General features: G+C 39.1%; 1 protein-coding gene across 17 annotated transcripts in view; it reads left to right on the top strand.

Moving 5' to 3' along the window:
• The window catches only part of SIPA1L1 (signal induced proliferation associated 1 like 1), a 434,009-nt gene that overhangs the window by 308,379 nt on the left and 105,530 nt on the right, over positions 1-20,100 (top strand). For all 17 annotated transcript variants that reach the window (XM_053601212.1, XM_053601207.1, XM_053601214.1 and 14 more), the window contains 3 exons: positions 735-909; positions 10,030-10,133; positions 13,760-13,917. In XM_053601212.1, coding sequence (XP_053457187.1) covers positions 735-909; positions 10,030-10,133; positions 13,760-13,917 — 437 coding nt within the window. The remainder of the gene's footprint in view (positions 1-734; positions 910-10,029; positions 10,134-13,759; positions 13,918-20,100) is intronic.

Raw genomic sequence — 20,100 nt, 5'->3', positions numbered from 1 at the left:
AGTAGAACCTCCATAGTTGACTAGTTAACCCAGATTTCACAGGACAGACAGGCGCATTGTCAGCCCAGCAGGCCTACTTCCTTATATTGACCAGTTTGTTGCAGTCCCTTGGAGATTCTGTATTCACCACCAGCTGATTTACCATCATGGAGTCTACTTTAAAGTTTCTCTGCAGGCACTCAGCTTTAAATAAATATTTAAAAGGAAAGTTGTTCTGTGTACCTTGTTGATAATACCAGTGCCATAATTAAGATACAACCAAGATTTATAATTTGATATTTTGGGAAAATGGTATTGGGAGATAAATCTTTTATAATTTTTTTGCAAAAATATGAATGTAAAGCAACTTATTTTAAAGTACATTTTGTGAAGTGGACTTCTGCCTTTAGATTCGTAAAGGCCTCTCTTTTCAAAAGGAAGAGATGATGATGACAGAAAAAGAATTTCCTTTCATTATCATACTGTTTTTTTTATAGTACTCATTTTGTACTTTGTAATCAACTAACAGAAATTTCCTAAAGTATCAGCATCTGTTAATGACATATCACCTTGACCTGCAGGAAATTTTAATTTATTTTTCTGGCCTTCATTCATGAATGTATTTTTTTTGGTATCAAAACAGAGGCATTAGAAGGGTTTCTAGAGAGGAAGGGTGCTAGCTGTTTTCTGGGCATGTGCCCTGGGACTGAATGGCTCTGCCTGTGTTTACGTGCGCGTGTCGCATGCCTTTACAGCTGAACTATCAGCAGAAAGTCGGCATCATGTACTGTAAAGCTGGGCAGAGCACCGAGGAGGAGATGTACAACAACGAGTCAGCCGGCCCGGCCTTTGAGGAATTCCTCCAGCTACTGGGAGAACGTGTCCGGCTCAAAGGATTTGAGAAGTACCGTGCCCAGCTTGACACCAAAAGTAAGAGATACTCATACCCTCCTACTAGGCTCATTTTCCTCCTTCTGTGTTGATGTGCATCTGCTAAATTACTCGTAAAACAACAGTGCCATTTATTGCAGAAAACTGCTGGCAGTGGGGGAGAGAATGCTTGAGAGGGATGGTAGCACCAAAACAGTTGACAATCATTATCAAAGCGACTAGAATTGGACTATAAAAAATAATGTTTCAGAGGTGTAGATAAAGTAGGGTAGACACAGGCCATACAGAATCGCTCCTAGATGGGGTTGTATAAATTCATTACATTCAGCTGAATGTTAGGCTAAACAAAAACTCCAGAAACTTACAGTAAATATGAATATACACCCTGGAATGTTTTACTTGCATGAATTCATTTTATGATCTTCGTATTTATCTATGTAGTCAACCATAGTATGGTTTTCTTATTTATTCTTGCATTCTTTTAATATCTAGGTTTTTCTTTTGCTTCTTGTTGATAGTCTAACTTGATCTCTAAGAAAATAGGCCTTTTAACTTTGGTATTGGCTTGGCTCTTAAAATGTGTTGATTAAAAGCGTAACAGTGAAACTGTTTGGTGATGGTGCATGAGCCTACAAGGCTGTCCACTCCCATTCCCCAAGTCATTAATAAGATAGTTAAGTTCTCATATATCTGTTTGGGTTAGAATATGTTAACTTCTGTTCCATGTATGCCTACATGGAGGCAGTTTTAAATTTTATCTGAAAATCCATCCAAAGACACCTGTAACCTGTTTTTCTTTGAGAGGGTCTCTGGATTAGCACATCTGTATTGCAGTCTATAGTAATCTCTCTGACTCTCTGTGCAGGAAATTAAATAAGGAGTTGAGTCATGAAAACAGAAACGCATTCATAAACTCCAGTGCAGGGAAGAATTTCCTGTTGCCATGGTTTTGCTGTTGCCAACTTGGAAACGACATGTGAGAGAGACTATTAAAACCCACAAATAGCCTAGCCTCTTAAATATTATTTTAACATTCCATACTCTGCTTGCAAGTACATAAAATGTTCAGTCTCGATATGCCCTTAAACTCCTTTTGATCCAGATATTCTGATAGTCCCCCTGTATAATTCACTCTTGTTGTCCCTGTTTGTTGTGCCGTATAAATTATCATCGACACAAAGAACTATTGAAAGGATCTGGGAAGAGAATGTGAAACAAGCCCCGTGATGCTATAAATGAGTGGTCCAACCGGGAGTTGATAAGACTGTGTATTACTTCTGTGTATTTACATATCCCCAGCCACTTTTTGGTGGTGAAGGGCAAAGTGGGAAATGCGCAGCTGGGGTCTACTGAAGCAATGCAGCATCTAACAAGGCCGTGGGATAAGAAAGAAGCACTTGGTGTGCAGTTTGCCCCACTGCCCCAGAGATTATCAAGGCTATCGAGGGGGTTGCTCCTGGATTAGCAAACTGCCTCTAACTGCAGTTTTTAAAATTATGTTATAATGTTCAGCAGGAAGGGTTTCTCACTGAACTATCCTCCTGAAGTACTTCAGTCTAACATTTCAAGGCCTATCTCTTGAGAAGGAGTCACAGACAAGTGTTTTTTTTTTGTCCTTTCAGGGTGTCAGATTTCCTAAAGTGAACAAAAGGTAGGAAAGTGTTTTCGCTCTGAAGCCCCAAAGAAGGCAGTATGCAAGGTCTCCATTATTAGCCTTGTCATTTAAACCGATATTAAATAATAACAGACCACCAAAACAGGCCACAGCTAGCCTCTGCACACCCCAGCAGCCTCCAGCTAGTCGTGGCACACCCAGAGATAAGACTTTGCTCTGTGTGCTGTAACATAATCTCACCACATTTCATCTAAATTTATTTTGGATTAAGAATCTTTCTTTCTATAAAATTCTTTTTTTTTTTTAAAGTGCTTTCCAGAATAACTGTTCCTCAAAGATCATTCCCTTTGAAAATGTCACTTGAATCTGTGGATTTGTAGTTTTTATCAAATTGAAATACTATTTGCCATTATGTTGTTTTTTTGTTTGTTTGTTTTAGAGACAGAGTCTCACTGTTGCCCTTGGTAGAGTGCCATGGTGTCACAGCTCACAGCAACCTCCAGTTCTTGGGCCTAAGCGATTCTCTTGCCTCAGCATCCCGAGCAGCTGGGACTTACAGGCGCCCGCCACAACAGTTTGCTGCAGTTTGGCCGGGGCCGGGTTTGAACCTGCCACCCTTGGTATATGGGGCCAGTGCCCTAGTCACTGAGCCACAGGCGCCCGCCCCATTATGTATTTCTTTGTTTTTTCTGTCCCACTTCCCTTCTTTTTGAGTCTCCATTTACACGTATGTTATATCACTTACTAGTGTACCACAGGTTAATGAAGCTCTGTTCACTTTTTTCCCAACCTCTTTATTATCTGTGCTTCCATTTGGATAAATTCTATTATGTCTTCAAGCTCATTGTGTTTTATTTTTTTCCCTAGTGTCTTAATCCATTGTTAGTCCTACCCAGTGAATTTCCATGCAAGATATTATATATTTCAAGACTAGAGTTTGCATTTGATAATCTTTTTTTTTTTTTTTTTGTATCTTTTATTTTCTCCTCTTTAGGAGCAAGATGTCCTTTCAGTACTTGGACATGTTTATAGTAGTTGCTTTAAAGCAGTGGTTCTCAACCTGTGGGTCACGACCCACAGGAACTGTGTTAAAGGGCTGCGGCACTCAGAAGGTTGAGAACCACTACTTTAAAGTCTTCATCACCAATTCTAGCATCTCTGTCATTTTGGGTTTCCCCATTTTACTGTACTCCTACTCTGGGGTACATTTTACTGCTTCACGTGTCTGGTTATTTTTGATTAGATATTCGATATTGTGAATGTTTCCTCACTGAGTTTTGTTAGGGAAGGCAGTTAAGGTACTTATAGAACAGCTTCATTCTTCCTTGTCTTGTTTTTAAGCTTTGTTAAAGCATACCTACCATAGCCTTTATTCTCTGTTTAATTCAGCCCTACAACTAAGGCATGACTTTCTTTGCCCCTGAATACCTGCGTATTCAACGAGGTGTCCCAACTGTGGCTGGTCACAATGCCAGTGTCTTCCAAACCTCTGTAAACTGTAGGAATTCTCTTGTTTACAGTTCTCCGGTGGTGGTTCTTTCCTTCATAGGTTTTCTTTGCTTGGCTTTTAGTATTTAACTCTAAACGTGTGCAGCTTACCATTCATCCCCAAACTGAAGGAGACCTTTATTCAGATTCCTTCTCTTTGGTGTTCCTCTTAGCAAGTGTCAGCTGCCTTGGACCTCTGTGCACCACTCTGTCTTGTTTTCAAAGCCTTGTTCTGTAGTGTTGTCCTCAAAAAGTGCTCAAAAAAGAAACCCCAGTGAATCAGAGGTCTCATCTTCTTTGATTCTTTTTTCTCAGAGATCACAGTCCAAAGCTGCCTAGTGGCCAATATCTGAACACAGTTGTTTCATGTATTTTGTTATTTACACCTGTTATTTACAATGACAAGGTGAGTCTTGTGTCAAGTGCTCCATTATGGCTGGATCAGAAGTCCCAGATACTTGTGATATACAGGATGGACATAAAGTTCGTGTGTGATTTAAATTAGTTTACTATTTAAATCGCACACGAACTTTATGTCACCACGTATTCATATACAATCTTGTTTGCTTCCCACAAACTCTGCTAGATACCCCATCCACAATTTACAGAATTGGCTACTTTAAATTAACTAACATGGCCGTGGTTAGACAGCTGGTAAGCATTAGGGAAATAGAATGGACCCTAGGGGTGTGGTAATGAAGTGCAGAGAAAGGAAAAATGCACAGTTAAGCACAGTGAAGACCCTAACCCAGCCTCTTGCCTGTGTCCCCTCTGTCAAGCCTTGGGCCGGCAGTACCCAAACATCCCATGAGGTAGCTCTGCTTGTCCTGTGTTATGTTCAGATTCAGAGCTTGGTACTTCTGTGAAGGAGAGAGGGCAAGGAAGGGAAGGAATGATGAAACTGTTGAACCATTTCACCTTTTCCCCAATTATCTGTGCAAGAAATCCATTTTCTCCTCTCAGAAATAAGGACTTGTAACAAACAAACCAGCTATAAATCAATATGTCCTAGGAAGGAAAAATTCTGCAATGAGGAAATTGTCAGGAGTGGATGTTTTTTTCTCCTTTTCTTGTTTCTTATTTGAATGACATAACCTGTATCTGGGTGTTCAACTTGTGCCACAGGCCACACGCTGATTTTGTGCGGACTTTTTTTGCTTATCAGTAGTGGTCGGATATCTTGAAAAGTAGGCCCAGACTCGTTTTTTGCTAATCGGCTTTCATTAGTATTTATGTATTTAATATGTGGCCCACTTCTTCCAGTGTGCAGTAGAGAAAAATAAAAGGTTGGGCACTCCTGCCCTAGGTAATTACCATTCTCTCACACTACAATAAATACACAAAGAACTTCCCACCAAGTAGTTTGTTATTTGAAAGCTGGAGACCACCCTTGTGAGCTGTGCACATGGATTATTATTTGCGAAATTATTTCCTGGCCAAGGCTGGTCAGGTCAGTACCCAGGAGACTTAGAAGCCCTCTGGAAAGCATTCCTTTGAGCCCTGTCTTCCCTGGTTTGCAGCAGTGTTAACGAATGCTTGTTCTCGCCTCCATTTTTCAGCAATATTACAAAGGCAATTGAAATTCAGGGTCTTAGAGGAGATGTAAGACTCTTCATTAAAAAAAAAAATCCATCTTTATTTTGATATGGGAAGGGATAACTGGCACATGCAAAGGACTATTCAGACTTCTGTAGTCTGACAAATTAATTTTTTTTAAGTAAACACTATACTTTTTACCTTAACTATACAGAATTCCAGGCAACACATTTCTTGAGCATCTTTTCTGAGGCTAGCACTTTCATATAGACTAATGCATCACCACAACATTGAGAATACTGAAGACAGAGAAATGAAGTCACTTGTTTGTGGTCATTTTGCAAGTAATAATACTGTTAGCATTCAGATTCAGATCTTCTCACTTCCTAGCTGGGAATCCAGGTAATTATAAGTATTTTGCAATATGACAGAAAGTAGAAAACAGTGATGTCTGGTTACATTACTCCGTACCATCCCAGTCCTATTCTCTCAGTATTTTAGTGATTTTGAGAAGCCTTGACCCCCAGGTGCATCCCCAGGCACAGTCACACAGTCCTTGAACTAATGCAGTATAAATTTGCCTCCCTTCTTGATCCCATCTTCACTGAAGTAAAGTAACCTATATCCTTATCATGGCTAAAGATACAGTGATTAATAAGATTGGCAAATAGTATAATAGATGCCCTAGCAGGAGGAATTCTTGACTCCCTCCCCCAAAATACTTTAATTAGTGAGCAAGGAAATAGTACCACCAGGTCTGCAGCCTGCCTCTTTTTGAATAAATGTTGCAGAAGTGAATATTTGCCTCCCTGCTGTGCTTCTGAGCGGTGACTTCTACTCCCTGGCTCCTGAGATAAGGTTAAATAGATGTGAGGTCTGTCTGTATCTGACTGCACCACGGGGGTATCAATGGATGGACCCCAGCAGCTGGCTGAAAATTACAATATTTTTAATTACAAAGAAGAATCAGACCAGATTTTGTTTTTGTCTTGGCATTTGCTGTGTTTAATAGTGGTATGGGCATAAAAAAAGCTTTCTTCATTCTATTTATTAGCATATGCATTTAATTAATGTGATTATTTTTTCCTTCTGTTTATAAATATTTAAAATTAGGAAAGCTGGACACAATGGCTCACTGCCTGTAATCCTAGCACTCAGGGAGGCCTAGGTGGGAGGATCACTAGGAGCTCAGGAGTTTAAGACCAGCCTGAGTAAGAATGAGACCCTGTCTCTACTAAAAATAAAAAACAACTAGCCAGGTATTGTGGTGGGTGCCTGTAGTCCCAGCTGCTTGGGAGACTGAGGCAGGAAGATCGCTTGAGCCCCAAAGCTTGAGGTTGCTGTGAGCTATGATGACACCAGGGCACTCTACCCAGAGCAACAGAGTTAGACTCTGTCTCAGAAAAATAAAAAATAAATAAAACTAAGTAATTTCCAAAAGTCAAATTACATAGGCTTTTTTTCTTTCATCTAGCTTTTCTTACCTCAAACATATTTTTTAAGGCCAGGAAATACTTATATGAAAGTTAAAAAAAAAAAAAGAAACTTGACTAACTTTGTCCTGAGTCAGGTGCATGCCTTCATCATCTAAGCCTTAGACGTCCTGAAAGCCAGGGTTGGGCCCATAGAGAAGTCAAGAACAGTTATGACATCGACTGTACCCAAAACTGCCCTGCAAACTTTTATAATACTAACTTGTTCATATCTGCTTCAAATGGAAATGCTTAATGTAGGACATTATCACTTATCTACACTTTTTCAAAGCAGCTGGGAAGAGCAGTCTTAATCATTCCTCAGATGTCTTCTTATCCTCTAATTTGAACGTGAAAAGTTTTACTTTCTCTGCGACTTAACTGTCGAGTACTGACCATGCTAGTGGATATATGCCCCTCACTGATAGTGTAATTTGGAGGCAGAGCAGGTGATTTGTCAAGGTGACCTATTTGATATCTGAATTTACTTTTGAAGTTCTGAAGCTCCATACAAAGTACCAACCATTATACTTCCATCCTTCTGCAAGCACAGAGTTAGAGATTGCTCAAGATACTGCTCTTTAACCAGATAAAAGACCTTTTTTTTTTTTTCATTTTCCTAAGTTTTATTTTCCTAATAGTCATTGTAATTAAACTTTTATGGTTTCAGGGTCACTAAAAATATAAGAACAACAACATTGGATGCCTTATTCTTTAGAAAGTATAGCAAATCTCCTTTTTCCATCCTCCCCAGTAAAGTTTATGTGCACAGGAATTTTAGGATTTTGGAATCCCCTTCTCAGAAAGGAAGTTTCATTGTTTTGGCTCTAGTTTCATCACTGAAACTTTTGAAATTATTTTTAAGCTGCTTGAAAATTGTCAGCAAAACTGTGGGGTTTCTAATGGTTCCCAATGAAGGACAAGTCAAGGAACCTGTGTTGTTTAGTGAGCCGGAGCACGGAGAGAAAGAGAGGGGCAGTGGGAAAACTGATTCCAGGGTTGCCTTCCACAGCTTTTCCCCTCTGTTCTAAAATTAGACAGACATACAAAGACAAATGAAATAAATGAATGTTGGGTGACAGCCTTTTTTTCTAGTTCATTAATTCTGCTTAAAATTGACTTGAAACACACATAAGTACATGACAAAGCTGACGCATTCACTTTAAAGTCTTAAAATGTACGGATCAGTTCTACAGATATTTATAGCAAGGGTCCTTGACAATGGGTAAGTTCTTCTTGCTCACGACCTGTCTCAAATAGTTGAAATGAACGCTTGATTGTAGTAATATGGAAGGGTTTTTCTGGTGCTCATTAATACTTGCAAGATATTTTTCTTGGGTAGTTACATGGTGGTACATAGTTTAGCAAGTTTTGAAAAGCAGTCTTTGTTCTATATTTAGCTTACTTTTAAACCTTTGCATTTAATGTCAGCTTCAAAATTTAGATCCTCCAAAAAGCTCAAGCATGAGACTTAGGACTCTAGAACATCTTTAGAGAGCCGTCTGTAAGCCACACTTGTAGTTTATTCTCAGAGCAGTGCCTAAAGGCAATGGAGCTTGTGTTAGAGTTAAAATAGGTTATCTATTAAAAATAGGTTCCTTGGCTGGATGCAGTGGCTCATGCCTGTGATCCTACCACTTTGGGAGACTGAGGCAGAAACTTCGCTTGAGGTCAGAAGTTTGGACCAGCTGGAGCAAGAACAAGACCCCATCTCTACTAAAAGTAGAAAAATTAGCCAGGCATTGCGGCACCACCTATAGTCCCAACTACTCAGGAGGCAGAGGCAGGAGGGTTGATTAAAGCCAGGAGTTAAAAGTTGCTGTGAGCTATGATGATACCACAGTAGCGTGGGCAACAGAGTGAGACCCTGTCTCAAAAAAAAAACAAAAACAAAAAAACCCAACAGATTAGATTCCTCTGGGAGTCTGCCTATTCATCTAGCTTTCCAGCTGTTGCTGTACATATTAAATTTTGAGAACTCTACTGCCTTTTGGTATATGCCAGAGGCCTTTTCTTTCAGCACCATTCTCTAAAATGCAATAAAGTGTTTTGGTCCTGAAAAATATTGTTAGTGGAGGTTTAAGTTTCTCCAAGAAAAGAATGAATGACTTCTGTTCCTTTTTGCAACCCGTTAAGTTCAGGTAGGTCCTTGAGTCTAAACAGATACTCCGATTCATTCAGTTGGGCAGTTTGCAGCTCTCCTCTGGTTTCCAGGCGTTTGTGGGCACATTGATTCTGAAACTTTGTTAATGGTTAAGGCAATAGAGGTTGTTTTATCCTTAAAAAAGTTGAGAGCACAACATACATAAGTCTTCTAAAAAATTTAGGACACTATGTAGTACTTTTGTTCTTCAGCGTTAATTGTCTTAAATTATCATCTATTTGTTAAGAACAAAACAGTTCTCTTGAACTGTTCGCTTCTTGCTTGAACTAGAAGCATCAGAAAAGAGATTCTTACCATAAATTTTGTGAACAGAATTCAGGGGCTGTGAACTTGAATGGGAAGTATTTTTATCTTTATTTTCATTGTCCCCAAGTTGAAATTTAGCATCTCCTTCGATTATGAGCATCAGCAGCAAACCATAGTACTATAAGCTCTACCTGTGACTTTATTGCCAATACAAAGCACAGATATTTTCATGTCATATTTCTTGTGGCAAATATCTTAAAATATTGTTTGTGCTTCCTCAAAATTGTAGTAGATATGAGACCAGTTGCTAAGTCTTGTTATAAATCTTATACATATCATATTTGTAAATAATTCGATTATTGTATTTTTCAGTGTAATTGATTTCTTTTGAAATGTTAAGTATTTTATACTTTTACAAATATTATTCCAAGGGATCCAATCCATAGGCTTCGTTAGATTGCCAAAAAGGATCAGGTACCAAAGAGTGGGTAAGAACACTAACGGTGCTCCTGTCTAGACTCCTCTCATCCTAAATCATTTTCTTCCTTTTTTTTTCTTATTTTTGAGATATTTCTCTTAAATGAATTTTTTTTTATTCTTTATAGTCATCTCATCGTTATATATTTTTTTAACTGTAGCTGACTCCACTGGAACTCATTCTCTGTACACAACATACAAAGACTATGAGATTATGTTCCATGTTTCCACCATGCTGCCATACACACCTAACAACAAGCAACAGGTAAGAGAGCCTCACCTTATCTGTGTTTTCAGCCTTGTTTGATTTCCCCCAGAAGCCTAAGTGGCAACTTTGTAAAATCTTAAACCAGAATTTAGTGTTGCACCTGTCAGAGCAGCAGGAGGCTTTGTGCATTGTGGAAGTGAGGAATAGCAGATGAGGGAAAAACAAATGAAGAGACACAAATTCTAGGTTAACAGCCAGCTGGATGGCTTTGTGAATTAATCATTTGCTTTTCACCCACGGGGATTGAGGTTTTCATGAAATCCGAAAAGAACAAGTTGAAATCATTGGTGATTAGATGACTCTGCAGTGTTGCAAAGAACATGTATGAGTGGGTGAAGTTTCGTCTCAAGAGGCCAGTGTGCAAAGCAGAAAGGTACTGATGTTTCATTTTAGATTTCAAAGGAGATTTAACATACTAATTTAGAGAAAAGTCAAAATAAAGGTCAATGGAATCTGAGAATAATATTCTTTCATCACGTTTCATCAGGAAATAGCAAAGAACATAGATAACAATTGCATGTTGCATACACAGAGTTTTTCTTAAGATGATCTAAAATCTCTGATTGCTAAAATGTGAGATAGTAAAATGTGGAAACACAGAAGTGACAGCTTGGCAAAAATGGAAGCTGGCAGTATTGTTGTAGAGAATATATGGTAGTTGTTATTAAAAAAAATTTCAAAACAAACAATACCAAACCCAAATTGAGAGCTAACAAACTCTCCTTTCAACATCAGTCCAGTTTTACTTTTAATTTTAAAATAGATAAGGATTTTTGTTATTGTCAGTCAATGTGCTGACAGTGCACAGGCCAGCTGCAGAACAGATCACATCCTCTTTCAAAGAATTTTACCAAAAGCTGATCTAACTTTGGGTTCGATTAAATCACAAACCTAGGTAACAGAAGTTTGCCTTTCATGATCACTCAGATCATGAAGCTGTGAAATCTCTCAAATCAGAGACAGGAAGCACAGTAGTGAATCAGCTCTAAGTCTGAAATGAACGTATGTTAATGTAAACGCCAGGCATTGTGGCACGGCACCTGTAGTGCCAGCTACTCAGGAGACTGAGGCAGTAGGGTCACTTGAGCTTGAAGTTGCAGTTGAGTTCTAAGTTGCAGAGAGCTATGATGATACCACTGCACTGTAGCCCAATAACAGAGTGAGACAAAATGGGAACAATATGCTAGATTTCTTTCTTTTTTTTTTTTTTTTTTTTTTTGTAGAGACAGAGTCTCACTGTACCGCCCTCGGGTAGAGTGCGGTGGCGTCACACTGCTCACAGCAACCTCTAACTCTTGGGCTTACGCGATTCTCTTGCCTCAGCCTCCCGAGCAGCTGGGAGTACAGGCGCCCGCCACAACGCCTGGCTATTTTTTTTGTTGTTGTTGCAGTTTGGCTGGGGCTGGGTTTGAACCCTACACCCTCGGCATATGGGGCCGGCGCCCTACTCACTGAGCCACAGGCGCCACCCAATATGCTAGATTTCTTATTCTGAACAGTCAGTAGATAAAAAATTAAGAACATTAACAAATGATCTTTGAAGGAAAGATAGTCTTTTTCTACCTGATCAAAGAGAAGCGTGAGATTTTTGAAGGTTAAAAATTTAGTAACAGGATCCAATTAATTATTTCTAACTAAGTGAGTTGAAGTGCTGGACAGAGTTAGCATTTAGATGGACAGCTATCTAAATTATTTGATTTTGGTATCCAATCAAAGCAAAAGTGTTACGATCTAATCCAAATGAGAAAGTAATTGGCACTGCTACTTATTAAGAAGTTTTCATTCTCTACCTAAAAATATATATTTACTTCTACAGAGGTTACTCTATGATTGGAAAGGAACAAAATGTATCTCTTTTTCCATGCATTTTTTAAGTGATATTTTTCCATTACATATAGTGTGAGGTAGATAAATGGATTTGTTTCTATTTGAGTTCTTTATTAAGACTTTATTTCTCTCTGTTTCTTTCTTTTTTTTAGACAGAGTCTTACTCTGTTGCCCAGGCTAGAGTGCCATGATGTCAGCCTAGCTCATTGCAACCTCAAACTTCTGGGCTCAAGTGATCCTCTGGCCTCAGCCTCCCAAGTAGCTGGGACTTTAGGTGCCTGCCATAACACCCAGCTAATGTTTTCTGCATTTAGTAGAGATGGGGTCTTGCTGTCACTCAGGCTGGTCTTGAACTCCTGAGCTCAAGCTTTCCTCCTGCCTCGGCCTCCCAGAGTGCTGAGATTACAGGTGTGAGACACTACACCAGCCTAAGACATGTATTTTTAGATATCAGGCCATATTTTGAAGGAAGAATGATTTATGCAAAAACAATACCAATCAGAAAAGGCAAAAATAACAAAAAGGATAATGATGTCATCTTTGCAGGAATTGCATAATCCATAATTAGTATTTGCTTTTGGTGTGTTCAAGATCTTGCTTGTGTGGATTAATCTTTTAATTGTTGGTATATTTGACATGGCAATCAATATAGACCAGCCTTTCTTTCCATAACATTGGATTATATAACGTGTTTAGAAGTGAAGGAAACTGCCTCATTAGGACACAGTTAGGGATGCTTTCAAATTCCTAAGATTAAAAATACATTTTGGGCAGCACCTCTGGCTCAAAGGAGTAGGGCGCTGGCCCCATATGCCAGAGGTGGTGGGTTCAAACTCAGCCCTGGCCAAAAAGTGCAAAAAAAAAAAAAAATACATTTCCTAAATATTCTAACTCCCAGTTCTCAACTTTAATCTAAAAGGCTGTTGTTTCTCCCAGTCGGCAGCCGATGCTGGATCATTGACTTTTCTGGTGTGTAATTTGTGTGCTCTAATGTCACTAGAGAATTTAAAAAAGCAACAAGTTTTATAAGGACAAGCTTAGTTTATATAAATGTCACATTTCATTGTTTTGCTCTTCTGAGAGCCTCCATACAGTATAGATGAGAAATATCAATTTTGTTCCATTTTTCTTTTTACTATTGAATCAAACCCCTGAAAAGGCACTGCCTTAGTATGACTCCGGATGCCTGATGGTGAAAGCCACCCATCCAAAATGCTGTTTAATATGAAACAAAAGCTTTCTCTGTAATTAAAGAAGCTATTTAAACTTGAAATTTAACCTGCTTTTGAATTTTTACAACTTCCTGGAATATTACTAATTTTTCCATTCCTAGTTTCTGATACAAAAAGTATATTACAAAACACCTAAGCTACATTTTCTTTAAATGAAGCCAATTAAACTAGAACATAAATTACACTGTAATTATTTCAGCCATTCCCATCTCTAAAGATCTTCCCTCTAGTAAGTTTCTTTCTTATGTGAAAATGGAACAAAACTGTTGTTATGGAAACTGAGGGTTTAGAAAGTCAGGGGCTTGGCATAATATGCCAAATATCAGTTAAATCTATTTGAATGGCTATATCTTTAATGCAAATTTCAGAATATTCATTTCTCTGTCTTCTTCCTTGGAGGGAATGATAAGACAGGCTAAAAAATATTGGCAATAACTGTGTAGATTACCTTCCCCAATATGTACTGATTAGTAACGGATGTTTTAAATACAGTTACATAAGGGAATTTGGGAGGAGAAAACCAGAGCACTGTCATTTATGTTGGTTGCTTATTTTTTCTCATAGCTCCTACGGAAGCGGCACATTGGAAATGACATCGTAACAATTGTTTTCCAAGAGCCTGGAGCACAGCCGTTCAGCCCAAAAAACATCCGATCTCACTTTCAGCACGTTTTCGTCATTGTCAGGGCACATAATCCCTGCTCTGACGGTGTTTGTTACAGGTGTGTATTGGTGCCACAGTGGTGGCGGGGGGACCTCGGCACAGAGGCCCCATCCAGCTCTGCTCTCTGAATGGCAGTGGTCCATTACTATTTATTTTTATCTTTAGACTGTGCATGCCAATGGCTGAGTTAGCACAGTGATGTAATTGGTGGCATTGACATCCTCAGACATGTTGTTTAGACACCTGCCGTTTCCATTTGCACCTCCTCCTTAGGTGAAGTCCTTCATCCCTGCCATCTGGTTACCAGCTAATTACTCATATTGCTAATTATATTTTTCTCTTGGCATGGCAAAAGCAGAGAAGAATGATCAGAATAAATAGGGAAGAGAAGTTCATTTTTTAGGAAAGTATTATTATTTAAAAGGCCCAAACCCTTGCCTCAGACTTACTGTGATTGATACTAAGACTTCTGACTACAAGCTGGAAGGTATTTCTCTGTTTTATTAAGCATTTTTTGAAATTGTTTCCATGTTGCCTATTGGCTTATTCTCATGAGTATAAGAATGCAGGCCTCTATCTGTGGAGGCCTTTATAAGAAGACCAGGGTGGTTGGGTGTTGCAGGGGATAGGAATCTGTGATGCTGGCTTTACGTGGGTGTAGTGCCAGGACGCAAAAGGATAATGTTCCAGCATTTGTAAGACGTTTCTTTTATTTTAAATTTCAAAAAAGTAAGGGAGTATAAATGTTTTTGTTACATGCATTGCTTTTATAATGCTTGAGTCCCAGCAATGAGAGTGCCCATCATCCAAATGGTGTTCATTATACCTATTAGGTACGTTTTTGCCCCTTTCCTCCTACCCCTGAAGACTCCATCTCTACTTTTGTGGTTGGTTTGTTGGTTTGTTTTTTGAGACAGAGTTGTACTCTGTCACCCTGGCTCATAGCAACCTCAGACTCTTGGGCTCTGGCAAGAGGTTGCTTCACCTTCCTGAGTAACTGGGACAACAGGTGCCTGCCACAAAGTCCAGGTCATTTTTTCTTTTTTTTAGTAGAGATGGAGTCTTACTCTTGCTGAGGCTGATCTCGAACTCCTGAACTCAAGCCTTTCATCTGCCTCTTCCTCCCAGAGTACTACCATTACAGGCATGAGCCACCATGCCTGGCCTGAAGACGTATCCAGTATGCACCAGTTATTTTCAAAATACGGAAGTTGAACATGTCTATATGTGCCATAGGGATAGTTAGGCTTTGTTAAATTTGAATATTTGTTTTTAAGAAGTGGCTGACCCAGACTTGACCATTGCTTTGTGAGATCCATAACTGTCTAATTCTAGGAATCCCTCAGGAGGAGGCAAGCATAGTTTAGGGGAGAAAACAAGTAAAGGTTACTTGTAGCTCCTGCTGGCTGCCACCATCCTTGCACATATCACAATAATGGCACTGCTTGAGCTCTTCCTGTAATCCCAGCATTAGTCTAGGGATTTAACTCAGCCCATGGGTCTTATGCTGGTTTCATGAGGACTTTGCAGACCTGTGAGGTAGATCCTGTTTTCCTCCCCAATTTCAGATGGTGCAGTTTGAGCACACGGGGGCCATTGACTCGCCTGCAGTGAGGTGGCCAGTGCTGGGTAGTCCGATTGGCGTATAGTAAGGCCGACCCCAGAGCCTGGACTCCTGACATTGCTGTTGTGCTGGCTGTCACCCAGGCCAGGGATTCCAGGTCTCTCGTTTCTTAGGCTCAGGGGGTGGCAACAACAATGGGAGAGACCCAGATCTGGATTCTCTAATCTTGGATATATGTAGACATGAAAGCTCCTTTGTCTAGTTGTAGAACAAAAGAGTAAGCACAGGACATTCGACTGTAATTGGAGTGGATAACTGTTTTCACTTAGAAAGTACGCTGAGCACTTAAAACACACCTTGTACTGGACTCATGCAAAGAACTTCATATTACTCTGTAGATAGAAAGCTAAACCCTTTTTGAATAGACACAAGGAAGTTTGGGGAATGGAAAGCTATGCAATTTCTTTTAAAGAGATTTTTTTTCAAGACTTAATCTAAACCAGTACTGTCCAAAAGAAATGTAATGTAACCCACATGTTAATTTTATATTTTCTAATAGTCCCACTTTTAAAATAGGTAATAAAGATATAGGTAAAAGTAATTTTGGCACTGTTTTTGACCTGATATTATATATTCACATAATATATCAACATGAATTAACATGTATTTTTTAATGTTGAAAAATCACTGTGACATTTTACATTTTTCATACTAAGTCTTTATAACCTGTAGTGCATTTTGGATTTATAGAGTTTTTTTTTTTTTGTTGTTTGTTTGTTTTTTTGAGAAAGAATCTCACTATGTTGCCCTGGGTAGAGTACCATGGTGTTAGTGTAGCTCACAGCAACTTCAAACTCTTGGGCTCAAGCAATCCTCTTGCCTCAGCCTCCAGAGGAGCTGGGCCTACAGGCATTTACCACCCTACCTGGCTAGTTTTTTCTATTTTCATTAGAGACAAGGTCTCACTCTTACTCAGGCTGGTCTCAAACTCCTGAGCTCAAATTGATCCTCCTGCCTCCGCCTCCCAGAGTGCTGAGATTATAGGCATGAGCCACCGCACTCAGCTGGCTTACAGCACATTCAATTAGGATGCTAAATTTTCATTGGTAATTCTTAATCTGTATTTAAATTTCATAAAATTTATCATTGAAAAGGTAGATATATAGATATACACACACACATATATATACCCAAATTGTTCCAAATACAGTTTTTAAAAGCTTACAAACTGAATTATCAGTGTTCTGAATTTATATTAATGAAAATTTAATTAGTATTCCTTGGTTGTACTAACCACGTGCTCCGGAGCCACACGTGGCTAGTGCCTCCCGTCATGGATGACACACGTGGAGCCATCTGTTAGGGAAGGGTGCGGCTTACTTCCATGCTTTGTTGTTTTATTTTTATCACCTCCCTCCCTGAAACTATTGATTTTTGCTGCCTCTTTCTATTATTTTTAGTCTGTTGCCTGGAAATCCCATCTCTTTAACCCCAGCATGTGACATTGGGAGGAAGACACTGAGATTCCCTGCTCCTGACACATAGTTGGCCAAGCTTATTTGAAGGACCAACGTACAGCTTTTAAATTGTACATTTGGCCTGTAATAAATCCAAGAGAACCTATCAGCTTGTAACATTACTCAAAGAGATCACAAGAAATTATAAAGTAGTTGACCTCCTGTTGTAAGCTTTAGGTAATTATTTTCCATTCTTCTCAAACAAGGTAGGTACCTTTCCTGGAGTAGGCTGTGATGTGAAGAGGTTTTTGAAGGCACAGAATCAATAGAGTTGTAGCCTCTCTTGTAGCCTTTCCTGTTGAAGGGGGAGGTGAGAGTAGTTTATTTCCTTATGAAAATAAATGTATTATAAAGTAGAATGGAACATTTGTATCAATTTTAAGATAAAATATGGATCTTCAAACAATGTCTATATCCGTGAATTTTTCTCCTACGAGGGATGTGAATTTAAAGGCATCTTTCATTAGGAGTACTTTGGTGGGAAAGTTTAGAGATGCATTACTTTATACCCATTTTATCTAAATGTAACTTTCCCTAAGGGATGTAGCTACAGTCATTTAAATGCTTTTTATCATTTAAAATCTCTTGGTGCCATCTCTCTCCACCGTGACCATTCATATATTTATTTACTTACACACCTACCTGGTACCTGAAATGTGGAAAGTAGAAACGTTTCCTTGGTGTGTCTTGCTCTAGCAGTATAGAGAATGTGGAGTCGTTACAGGCTGAAGTTATAAGGATAGTTGAGAAGATGGGATTGGTGTGTGTGAAAGCACAAATGGCTGGAATTCAATGGGATGGAGAAATCATTCTAGCAGTGCTCAGTGGTACTATGAGCAGATACCAGAGCAGGGTGGAAACACCATGAAAAGGCTACTGGTGTAGGAAAGATAAGTAGTCCTTGGGCTTTTGCAATGCCAGGCCATCAAAGTAACACTATATGAATAGAATTTTAGAAAACATTTATCTGATATCTCCATGCAGTGTAATTTATACACATATAGATAAACTTGGAGGTTGTTGCTGTCCATTTAAATTTTTCATAAGTTCTTTATCCAGCCCTTATCATATACAGTAGAACCTCTGAGTTGACCACCCATAGGCCAGTAACAAACTGGTCAACATACAGAGGTGGTCGATACAAGGAACGAGGTCTATGTCACTGATATGTACATGAGGTGCATGTCCGACCTGAAAGTCAGATCAACTTAAGGAGGTGGTCGATAGAGGGAGGTGGTCAACTCTGGAGGGTCTACTGTATAATCTAGGCACTATTGTAGGCCTTCGGTTGTAATAGAAGACAAAGACAAAAATCCCTATAATGGATCCAGAGATGAGGTCCTAAAATAATGTGGTATTATATATCACCCTGGGGACTAGAACGTTCATACAGGAAAAAAAAGGCTAGTTAACCTTCAATAGTCATGACATAACCAAGAATGCAGAAACCAGTTCCTAAGTCTGCGTGCTAAAGCTTATCCTATGACTGATAAGAGAGCTCTCCAGGCTATTATTTTATTTGTATCATTGCAATGAGCTTAATTGTCTAGTCCTGGTTGATGGAGTAAATTAGAAGCAACAAAATCTAAAAAAAGAAGCAGCAGTTATTGGCAAGTATATGCTAAAAACATTGGAATGTGATTACTGAGAGAGGAGATGGAAAAAACTATGTCAAAGATACAAATCGAATAAGCATAGCAGTCTGGAATCATTTGGTAGTGGCCCCCCTTTATTTGCAGGGGATATGTGTTCTGAGACCCCCCAGTGAATGCCCCAAACTGAGGCAAGTAGTCCCAGCTAGTGGGGAGGCTGAGGCAGGAGGATCGCTTGAGCCCAGGAGGTGGAGGTTGCTGTGCGCTAAGCTGACACCATGACACTCTGACTCGGGCAGTAGAGCAAGACTCTATCTCAACAACGACGACGACAAATCCTATATATGTTGTGTTTTTTCCTGGACATACAAATCTATGATAGTTTAATTTGTAAATTAGGATAAGAAATTAATAATAGAATAGAACGATTAGGGCGGCACCTGTGGCTCAGTGAGTAGGGCGCCGGCCCCATATGCTGAGGGTGGCGGGTTCAAGCCCAGCCCCGGCCAAACTGCAACAGCAATAAAAAAAAATAGCCAGGCGTTGTGGCGGGCGCCTGTACTCCCAGCTGCTCGGGAGGCTGAGGCAAGAGAATCGCGTAAGCCCAAGAGTTAGAGGTTGCTGTGAGCCGTGTGACGCCACGGCACTCTACCCACGGGCGGTACAGTGAGACTCTGTCTCTACAAAAAAAAAAAAAAAAAAAGAATAGAATGATTATAACATTATATTTTATTTTGTGAATGTGGTCTCTCTTTGTCCGAAAATGTCTTACTGTGCTATAACCACAGATGATTGAAACCATAGAACGTGAAATTGTGTATTAGGGTAACTAGTGTATACGTCATCACTCCCCCCTAAGGACTTCACTCTGTAAAACACAGTGTAGAATGTCACCATTTTTGAACTAATGAATTAATGGATTTGGGCATTGATCATCAAAGGCTGCAAATATCACATATAAACAAACGAATATGTGCCTCATGATGGAATTAGTCTTACCTCTCCCCCCAAAAAATTAAGTGTGAATCTGATTGAGTCTCCAGAGAAGCCAATTTATAGGAACTCTAAAAGATAGAAGAACATGTTCGTAATTTGCAAAATTCAAACTCTGGAAAACTCTGTACAACAAATAACCTAATTTCTTCAACAAATAAATTAGAAGACATAAAAGAAGGAAAGAAGCTGGGGGGACTCTCTGGAATAAGCAAAAGTGACTTAATTAATTGCAATTTTTGGATCTTATTTGGATCCTAATTTAGACATAAAGACTATTTAAAAAATCCAAGGACATCTTAAACAATTGGAAATTGGAACATTGACATGTCATCCTGTGATAAAAATAAAGAATTACTATTAATTTTAAAACTAAGATAGTAATAAGTAGTTATAATAATGACCTGAGTCTTAAAAAAAAAAAAAAAAAAGAAGAAGAAGTTAAAACATGGTCAGTAGCTGTATTTAGGAAGGCGGGAATATACGTTAGTTTTCTTGGGTTTCTGTACCTAATAATTAAAATGTAATAAATGTCTCTAGGTGTGGTGGCTCAGGCCTGTAACCCTAGCACTCTG

This window comes from Nycticebus coucang, chromosome 9, assembly GCF_027406575.1.
Source record: "Nycticebus coucang isolate mNycCou1 chromosome 9, mNycCou1.pri, whole genome shotgun sequence".
Taxonomy (NCBI): domain Eukaryota; kingdom Metazoa; phylum Chordata; class Mammalia; order Primates; family Lorisidae; genus Nycticebus; species Nycticebus coucang.
The sequence above is the reverse complement of the archived record's forward strand: the minus strand, read 5'-3'. Positions and strand labels throughout refer to the sequence as shown.